At 38.6% G+C, this 10901-nt stretch overlaps 1 protein-coding gene across 1 annotated transcript; it reads right to left on the bottom strand.

Annotated features, from left to right (window-relative positions):
- Positions 1–3015: 3015 nt before the first annotated feature.
- sdha (succinate dehydrogenase complex, subunit A, flavoprotein (Fp)) lies at positions 3016–10696 on the bottom strand. Its single transcript, XM_053326894.1, has 15 exons — positions 10621–10696; positions 9738–9818; positions 9305–9466; positions 8985–9128; positions 8493–8657; positions 8228–8376; positions 7963–8087; positions 6389–6557; positions 6089–6284; positions 5800–5971; positions 5341–5459; positions 5101–5212; positions 4867–4997; positions 4508–4621; positions 3016–4401 (listed from the first exon to the last, which is right to left on the bottom strand). Exons 1-15 carry the CDS (start codon positions 10681–10683, stop codon positions 4315–4317), a joined length of 1989 nt encoding a protein of 662 aa, XP_053182869.1. The 5' UTR covers positions 10684–10696; the 3' UTR covers positions 3016–4314.
- Between the last annotated feature and the right edge of the window lie 205 nt (positions 10697–10901).

The raw sequence follows: 10901 nt of genomic DNA on the forward strand, positions 1-10901 counted from the left end.
TCTGCATAAACATGACACTAGTTTTCCCACAAAGTTAAAGTTGAAGTGAGACAACTGTCCATCTTTGATTTGCAGTATTCTGAAGAAAACCAGAGGACCTGCAGGTGTATCAGGATTTCACTTCCCTTATTTAACAAGTGCTGTATCTTCACGTCAACAAACTTTCAGCTGCACTTTAAAGTCAGTCACACATTGCCTTTAAATTCTATACATGAACAGTGTATAAACAGTGTATTTTAAACAGTTTTTAATCATGTGAATGCACCCTCCATGTTAAGTAAAACCATACTGACATTGTAACAGAAACAAAGACCGTTCACAAGTCATTAGGAGTTACTGTAAATGTTCCAAATCTGTTTCGGTAAATGTTTTGTCTCGCTTTCCAGCTCTCCTGGCCCCAACCTCACTTCCCCGTCACGCCGCCCCCTCTATTCCTTCCCCTTCTCTCCGACATCCTCTTTTCCCTTCCTACTCCTGGGCATACCTTTTCCTCCTTGTTTCAAAGCTGCACCTCTGTCTGTCATACCATCCATTTTCATTGTATCTGTCTCTCATACTACTTTGTTTGGGGCACAATTGGTTGTGTGATTTTGGAAGAAAAAAAAACTGGAATCCTTTCCTCTTTTTTTTCTTTTATATAACACTGTCCCAGTCAAGAGTATTCCCTATTCATTCTCTGTATGCTTCCCTGAAGTCATCCATTGCCACAGTCACCCACTGTAATACTAACTTGACCCATGTCCCAAACTGATGCCTCATTGATCCCTGTCACACACTATCCTCTCATTAACTGTTGGTTTTATGTGTTCCTTGTTGATTTTAATAACAGTTTATGAAACATAATTTAGTGTATTCATGGGTAATCAGGTGGCTTTCCTTTGGGTTATATCTAGTTTAATATTATATTTATTTTAGTGGTTTCTATTCAGATTGTGTTCATATAACTTCCTATAAGTTTCTATAGTTTTCAATAGACTGTATTTATTTTAAAGCCAATATGGGAACAAGTATAACAAATGAACTTAGGCTATAAATGGCATGATATGCTGCATGAGTTATCTGCTGTGGTGTGTGCCAAGGTTATTATAGTTTTGAAATTTTCTTTAGTTTTTATTTTTATTTAGTTTTTCAGTTTGCTTTTTTTATTTCAGTTTAGTTTTAGTTAGTTCATCAAGTGATTTAGTAGTTTTAGTTTAGTTTTTATTTTGAGGAATTGACTAGTTTCAGTTTAGTTTTTTTTTAGTTTTAGTCTTAGTTTTAGTTTTTCAGGTATTGAGAGAAAGCCTTGACTTGTAGAAGCTGAAAAGGATGAAAGAATGTGTGACACCAAATATGGTTTATCATATCATATATAAGTCCTTTTAATTTCATTCTTTAACCACGGCTGCTGCAGGACAGGAAGTAATCGAGGGAGAAAACGAAACAACAACTAAAACGAAGCTGAATTTATCTGCAATTCAGTTTAGTTTTAGTTAGTTTTACATTGTTCATATTAGTTTTTATTTAGTTTTCGTTTTTGTTTTAATTGTAGTTTTTATTTTAATTTCAGTTAACTAAATTAATTTTTCATTGCTAGTTTTAGTTTTAGTTTTAGTTTTCATTAACTATAATAACCCTGGTGTGTGCATGATTTGAATTCACTTTTCTCTCGCTCAGTGCTTTAGTGAAAGTGTAAAGCGCTGCAGTGGTTTGCCCTGGTGCCATTAATAACAGCTGATATTCTTTTTTTTTACCTTAAATGTTTTAGAGAAGGCCCTGCATCATATACTACACCATCTCATTTTGCAAGTGGGAACTGCTTTGCAATAAGCTACTGTGGTTGCACTGGGCTCACATGTTTTACGGTGTTGAAACTCGCCTTTGTTGAGTGGGTAGTGGCGATGTCATGTCTTTGTGGATGCTTCATGTCTCAACTTTGAGAAAAGCAAATCTGCAAGAACCACATTGTGGTGGGCGCTCTCAACCTCCACATTGTACTCTTCAGAAATACAGGGCTGAAAAAAAATCTCAGTGCAATAACATTTTTACTCTGTAGAGTGTATGGTTAAGTTAAAGAGTTTGAAGAATACATATGGTAAAAATAAATAAAATAATACTTAATAATACTTTTTCAGAATGCATACTCAACAATGCTTAAAAACTCAGTGGGTAATGTCATATGGTGAATACTATGTCATGTCATGACATTTTGTAGTTTCTGACTGTGTAGTTATGTATTTGAACGAGTTTCTTGGATTTAACCCAATCACATTATGGTAGACAAATCATCTACTATATTAGCCTCGCCCAGCTGGTCTAACCAGGTGAAAGCTTAACATAAAAATTCTCAGTCAAATTTTCCTCATGGAGATTATACTAATGCTGAGCATGTTACAGAAACTACCTGAAGCAGGTAGATAACTGCTGATTCAACAAGGGAGTGGCATAAAGGTGAGCAGAGTATTGTTTTTCCTTTATTTTCCCCTCCAACAATCCTTTTCATTAGTGCTGAAAGCGAGGGTGCCGGTGCCAACTGCCTCCATCCCTGCTAGCTCTGACCTTTCTGGGACTTGGCTTGTACAGCTGTTCAGGATATGAAACAGGCTCAGGTTACTTCAGTGTTTGTTTAGTGATTATTGACTTCCTCTGCAGCATTTCCAATAATTCACTTCAGAGCATGGCTGTTGGTTAATACAGAAACTGCACCTCCCACATTACCGCCCTTTATATAAATATATATATATTATATGCAAAGCAGTGACATGGCTTCAGCAGGATGGTTAACAGACAGCACAATTGATGAGCTGTACAGTAACATGTACTGTACACACATTTTTTACACTGCTGTGGGGCCTCTGAAACACTATTGTGCTTCTGCTGCCACCTGGTGGTCAATAATTAGACTTGGAATTAATGAAAGTGAATACTGCTAAACTCTGTGGCCTTGAAACAAAAAGAACTGGCACTTTCACTGCATAATCATGTTTAGTCTTCATTGTGTCTACACTGCAGTCATTAAACAAAGAGAAACACACAGCATAGTCTACAATTTATTGAACATATGAAAGTATAAATGGCAAAACCAAAAGTGAACGGTCTCAAATAAATTAACCCTTTGAGTGATACAGTACAAGCATGGCATTTGAATATGTTAAATACTTCAGGTGACAACACCTAGTAGGCGTAAGGCTTTCGTTAGTCATCCATCGTCATTTCCAGAGTTGCCAAACACATGGTGAACTCCAGCCTGTGGCCATTTCTCCGTCAATTCCACATCACACGCAGCTTTGTTTTAATGGAAACCACTCGTATCGCAGCTGCTCTTGAAGCACTTAAAGCGCAGCACTGATGTTGGTGCTTAGAATAATTCATTGTTTCTGGAAAAGACTTTTATCAGCAACCTAAAAAAGCCCCAATAAATCAAACAGCTTTGAGTGCTTCGCTGACCCTTGCTGGAATTCATCCCAGTGTTCAGTTAAAGCAACAGCAACACCTAGATTTATATAAAGAAGCCATTGTTTCATATTCAAGCACTGAAGTAGCTTTACATGGCTGAATAGATTTCAAGCTGCATCATTTTGTTAAGAATTGCAGAGTGAAGAGCTATAGAGCTTAAGCTTAATCAAGTCTTTGTAATAGCTTTGGACCACACAAATCACAAGCAGTATATACTATCCAAGGCCATAGTGAGTAAGAAAAAAAACAAAAAAACTACATTATACTTTAACAAGTACATACAGTATAATTCACCATGTTTATTGTACATTTATGCAATATTTACATTACGAAAACTTCCCTCCATGGCTTGTTAGTGACGTGTGCATTTCATCATTACAATCTCTTCCCTTCAGAAAGCCAAAGGAGGGAAGTTAAAGACGCATTCAAAGCAATGCAAAACTAGTAAATGAGAGTACGGTATCATCACGAAAAAGCTGAGCTTGAGTGGTGCAACATATGTTACTGGAAGATATTTGCCTTTTTTTTTCTCTTCCTTTCTTCTTTAGTTTAGATACTTCAAATTACTCAGTCACCCATGCATCTTGAGTGACTTATAAATATACAAAAACCAACTCAAGAACTCAAGAATCATCTGCTGCGAAACAGATTTAAATCAAGGCAAAACACACATGAAGGAGAGCAGCAGGAAGATGACACAAAGGGTTTGAGGTTGAAGACAGTTGTGTATTTAAACTATGCTAAGATGGATACAAATGTGCGACCAACAGCATAATTTGTTCGAAAATGTCAGCTCTATTATAGGAGCATTTACTAATGGGTAGGGAAGGTGTGGGAGAGGAGAGGAGAAGAAAGGAAAGGAGAAGAAAGGAGATCTTCTTAATAGGAGCGGATGGCAGGAGGGACGTGGGCGCAGTCCTGCTCATCCAGAGAGGTGTCAATAACAGGACGGTACTCCAAAGTCACCTGTGATTGGACAAAAGCAAAAAGATACGTCAGACAACATGGACATTTAAAGCTAACACTGTTCACACGATGTGATAAATCATGACAAACTGAAATAGGAGTATACCTTTCCAGTCTTGGGGTCAACGTATGACAAAGTGTGCTTCCTCCAGTGCTGTTCGAAGGGCTTCTTCTCCTGACCCTGAGTGGGCTTGGAGTAGTCGTACTCATCAATACGGGTCTGGAATATAATTATATCATGTAAGAGGCTGGCTGAAGTCAAGAGTGAGAAAATATACTTGCTTCATCGTCCACAAATTAAAAAGTACAAAGTAGGTTTGGAAAAGAAAAGATGAAAAGAGGAGTTATGAGTTAGGTGCTGAAAAAACAGAAAAAAAGCACTGAAAGCATAGATAGATAGATTGAAAAATAGGAAAAGAAAGAAATAGTGCACTAATTAACACTGATGAAATGTGTAACTCAGACCTTGAAGTCCTCTCTGGCGTGGGCTCCCCTGCTCTCCTTTCTCTGCTCAGCTGAGTTGATGGTCTGGACGGCGTTCAGCATCAGATTCTGCAGCTCCAATGTTTCCACCAGGTCTGTGTTCCACACAATTCCTGAAGGGAGAAAGAAAGGAGAGAACATTTTAAAAAATAGGAGATTTCAGCAGGAGGCAGAAGTGGAAACGGAGAGAACCTGGCTTGCAGAATGGTGCCGTACCTCTGTCGAAGGTCTTGACGTCATCCAATGTCTGGTAAATCTCATCCATCTTTTCGCATCCCTCCTTCAGAACTGGGCCGGTACGGAACACTGCAGCGTGGGACTGCATGTTCTGGATGGAGAGACGGGTGATAATGACAATGTGTTCATTTACATATGTTTCTGAAGGGCTTACTGAAGGAACCACACTATTACTATCAATAGATTTTACTTTGTACAGTAAATATTTATTTTTTTTACCTTCTGCATGTTAAGCCTGATCTCAGAGGTTCGCAGACTCCCGTTGGCAAACCTCAGCTTATCCAGGTTGGCCACAGACTCCTCTCCTGCACTGGACTTCAGAGGGGACAGTTTCTCACCTGAAGAGAAGTCATAACACCAGTGTCACATGAGGTCAAACAGGTAACGTATACTGCAAGACTTGAGAGTATGAAGGATCTGACAAAGTAGAGGTCTTATTTAATACTGAAAACAAAAGACTGTATTATTTTCCCTCTACATTGTACTGTAGTTATTGTCTTGAATCACTGTGTTTTTGATAACATTTAGTCGTACATTCATTTATTCAGTCATTTATTATTATGTATTTCCTCAAAAGAAGTAGGTCAACGTATTCAGAGTTCAAGATTTTCAGATATAAGACTGATTTATTAAATTACATTATTTATTAATCAATGGAGGTTGTGCTGAGGTCCTTACCAGGTTTGTGCTCCTCGGCGATGGTGAGGGCACAAGCTCTGCCGAAGACAACCAAGTCCAGCAGAGAGTTGGCACCAAGCCGGTTAGCGCCGTGAACGCTGGCACTGGCTGCTTCACCACAGGCGTACAGACCAGGAACCACCTTGTCCTGTCCATTAGTGTAAGTGATCACCTAATGGGAACAATGAAAGGTGTGTTGATTAAGCACATGTCATTGTTTGCTGGGGTAATGTTCACAATTAAATACTAGGTAGTGAAGAGGAAATGTGTGTGTGCACAAGTGACCTACCTGCCCCTTGAAGTTTGTGGGTACTCCACCCATGTTGTAGTGGACGGTGGGCAGGACAGGGATGGGCTCTTTAGTGACGTCGACACCAGCAAAGATCATGGCTGTCTCTGAGATACCGGGCAGCCTTGTGGCCAGCTGCTGAGGTGGGAGGTGGTGGAGCTGCAGGTACACGTGATCCTTGTCTGGACCAACTCCCCTGAAGGAATAAAGACAGACTGAATAACAACAAGTAACAGCAGTGCCTTACAGCACAAAAAACATAACATTTCACCTCACACAACACACAAACTCTGTTCATACCTGCCCTCTCTGATCTCTATGGTCATGGAGCGGGACACCACGTCTCTGGAGGCCAGGTCCTTAGCATTGGGTGCGTAGCGCTCCATGAATCGCTCTCCCTCACTGTTGATCAGGATCCCTCCCTCACCACGGCAACCCTCTGTGATCAGGCAGCCAGCTCCGTAGATCCCTGTAAGGATTCACGAGTAAACAAGGTAAGTTTGTACTACTCACATTTGGTTGACTGTACGAAATACAGTTCAGTTATTTACCAATGCATATATAGCACACAGTGACACCAAATAGATGTTAACAGTGATTTATAGGATTCCTACAAGTCCAAGAATGATAATCCATCAATTAAAGTCAATTTCGTGAACATAAAATCTGAAGACCTTTGATGTTCTGACACAATACTGCATCAATAAAAAAAAATGATAAGGTGCTTCATTCATATCGACCAGCAATAAGTCTATTTACTTTGGCATTTACACTGTAATTTCATTCCAAAAACTCTCTGTAGAACCAGAATAATGTTTTACTCTTTACCTTCAATTTTAGAAATTATTCTAAATTAGCATTATTTTAGTGCTCATATTAATTTAAGTGTTATTACTCTTTAAAGATCAATATAAACAGTAGTAATTTGGTTCTTTCTGATACAATACTCTAAAAGTGTCTTCTTCAATTAAAAAAACATTGACATTTTTATAGTTTACTGCTGTCAATAGCCAGGTGTTATTTTCAGTGTTGTGAGCTCACACAAAACAGTCTATAATTATTAATCTAGTCTTCACACTGAAAGGCTTTTATGGGTAGCTGATATAGCTTCATAGTTTATATCAAGATGTTCTGCATCTATGTAAGTAGACACTTCAATTGCCAAGTTGAAAATATTCTGTATTATTAACTCAACAACCTCAGAATGAATGACCGTAGATGAACTGTCACAGGCCACATCACTAAGCCCCTTCATACCTAACCAAAGAGTTTGGTGTCGAATATCCAGCAGGAACAAAAATAAAGATGACCACTTGACTTTATGTAAGTGAGGTCTATTATTGGAGCTAAATGTAAACAACATGTGGACTCAATGTCCAGCAAAATGTTTAAAACTTAAATCCTTTGAGTTTAAATGAGGCAGATGTGTTATTGTACCCTACAGCAGATGGGACAAAAGGAAATGTTATAAAACAATCTATATTCATTATCCCTCCCCCAATGTCACAAATCATGATATTTTCAGTCAATTTAGCAGCAAATTCTCACTATGTATTACACTACTGATAATAACTGCTTACATCTCAAAATTGCAACCCTTAAATTTTCTGTGATAAATTTACAATGCAAAGGAGATACTTCTGTTAAACATTATACATAAGGACAAACAGACTGAGAATGAAGGAGAGATTGCACAATTTAAATGATGTCTTATCACACCTATTATGTAGACGCAATAAATTAATAGACTAGAATAAGTAATGCTGCATGTCTTTCCTGCATGTATGTAGCTGCTGTTGAGTTCTCAACACTTTCATGCTTCAGTAGTAGAACTATTTTATGACTGGTTTAATAAGTAAATAAGTAATTCTCACCAGTGGGATGGAACTGTACAAACTCCAAATCCTGGCAGGGCAGGCCAGCTCTGGTCACCATTGCATTTCCGTCTCCGGTACTAGTGTGAGCAGACGTGCAGCTGAAGTAGGCTCGTCCGTAACCCCTGTGAACAAAGACATTTTTGGTTACAAATGCACAGTTGAAGACAGTTTGTGCCTCATGTGAACAGACAAGCTATGGTAGATAAATAAAGTAAGACAGTGTCCATGTTTTCTGTTTTTACAAATAGTGACTGTTGCCTACCCAGTGGCAATGACAGTGTTCTGGGCTCTGAAGCGGTGAATAGATCCGTCCTCCATGCAGAGAGCAATCACTCCTTTACACTCGCCATCTTCCATCAGCAGATCCAGGGCAAAGTACTCCACAAAGTAACTGGTGTCATAACGCAGTGACTGAAGAGAAAAGGGAAGGGCAGGTTGACACATGAAACACACAGTATAACTTCAGAGGGCCATGCAGTTCAATTGTACTCCACAGAAAGACAAGTTTGTTAATGCAAATAACTTACCCGTCCATAAAGTGTATGCAAAAGTGAGTGTCCGGTCCTGTCTGCTACACAGCAACAGCGGTGAGCCTGGCCTCCTTTTCCATACTTAAGACTCTGACCTCCAAAGGCCCTCTGGTAAATCTTCCCATCCTCAGTGCGGCTGAATGGCATGCCGAAGTTCTCCAGCTGACAAAGAGACACAGGAATAGATATATGATCTGTTCTTTTTTTTGTGTTTTGTACCATTATGATACAGGCTTTTTCAACAGTGTGATTCAAAAAGAATGGACATTTTGAGAAAAATCAACCTTTCAGCTCGGTCCCGAAAAAACAAACTTTACCACCTCTCTCTTAATTATTACATAGCATCTCCTTTTTTTGTTGATTTATGCCAATTGAAATTGTAGTCTTTATACTTTTTGATAACTGTATTTTTTTTCAGACATGTCTTATGTTCTCTGGATTTTCTTTAGTGAGAAAAAGCTTGTAATTTCCATGTGTGTAAGCTCTTACCTCCACTACAGCTGCAGGAGCCTGTTCTGTCATGTAGTGGATAGCATCCTGGTCTCCCAACCAATCAGATCCCTTCACTGTGTCATAGAAATGCCACCTCCAGTCGTCTTCCTCCATGTTCCCCAGAGCTGCATTGATCCCACCCTATGAACCAGGTTCATATTCATCAATTCAATAAAACTGAAAAGAAACAGCATTGCTACAATGTGTATTTACTTAAGGGCTTTGATATACATAATACATCTGTATCAAGACGCTAATGAAAATCTGCAAAATAAATCTACAAAACAACAAGGAACATATAAAATGTGTTGTCATACCTGTGCAGCGACTGTGTGAGATCTGGTGGGGAACAGCTTAGTGACACAGGCAGTGTTGAAGCCGGCCTCTGACAGGCCAAAAGCTGCCCTGAGTCCAGCTCCTCCAGCTCCGACCACCACAGCATCAAACTCATGATCCACTACTGGGTACTGAGTAGAGATCTGAAGAGAGCGAGGAAAACAAGCTACTGTAAAAAACTTCTAATTACAAGCAGTACGAACATAGTGGGAACTTTTAATCACTAACTGTAGTCAAGAAACGTTTTGAGCACCATAATTGTCTCTTATTAAAGTCAGTAACTAGGATATTAACATCAGATGCTTCAGTGAAACAAAAAACAGTACGCACAGATCACATTTCTACCTGCGTAGTGTGTACATAATCATTGCCCTATTTAACACCGATTTAAGTCAAACTGTAAATCTAACTCACATCATCTGATACTTTGGCACTCTTCTTGCCATAGATGGAGAAGTGAAAGTTCCTCGAACCCTGGACTGCAGCAGCAGGAACCTGGCAAAAACAGAAAATATGTATTTTTATCAAAAGAGAAATTCAAAAAAAGCTGCATCATTAGATAGATAGATAGATACTTTATTATTATTGCATGTTAACACAATGAACTTAGTCTTGGCAGAAATTCAATAAGCAGCATTTATAAATATATGTTAATAATATAATAAAAGTCATGATATACAAAATGTTATTGGCTGCTTAAAGGAAACATACTATATGAGCATTAAGTACTACTGTTTATTTACACGCTAAGGCAGATTTAATGTACATGCTTTAATGTACTTTCATAACAATACATAATAAAGCATTAATTTCCATAACTAATTATTTTAGGGTCAAGTTAGTATTTAATAGTCGGTTTTAATTATAAGTACTTCAGCCTATAACTGAATATAAACACATTTACACTCCATCCTTTCACAGAACACCCTGCTAACACAAAGCAGCTAACACTTCCCACAAGGACAACTGAAATAACTGTTATGTACACGCTGATAAATATGTCATTACTGGTGGAATTTCACTGGAAACATTAGTATATTTGTATAATGTGAAACAAATAGAGACGGTATAGCCACATACGACGCTTAATTGTATTCAAAAAGTACCATTTCTTCACGGTGTCACATTGAAGCTACATAACATAGGTTACGTTACGCAAGTCAGAAAGAGACGGTTACGAAAGCTGAGAGTGCAGCAAAAGAAAAAGTATTTATCTGTGTTAAACGGACAATATGCACACATGAATCCAGACTACAGACGTCTACAGAAGACATGAGATTCAATTGTTCATACTTACTGCTTTCGTACTGGTAAATATCCTTTTGGAGAGGAGTCGGGAGGCAGCCTGAACACTCGCCATGTTGTCAATTGAAGGACCGATTCTGAGACACGGTGGAGGGTCAGATATGCTGTTGCACTGGACCGTACCACCCTCCGAAAACGGGGGTGTGACGTATCTTACACGCAACGGCGGAGCTTTGATAACATTTAATAACGTATTCTTAATAGAGAAGTCTACTTATTTATTTACATTAAAATCGAAAACACACGTACAGATGCTAGATTTAACACCAAGGA

This window comes from Scomber japonicus, chromosome 10, assembly GCF_027409825.1.
Source record: "Scomber japonicus isolate fScoJap1 chromosome 10, fScoJap1.pri, whole genome shotgun sequence".
NCBI classification, from domain to species: domain Eukaryota; kingdom Metazoa; phylum Chordata; class Actinopteri; order Scombriformes; family Scombridae; genus Scomber; species Scomber japonicus.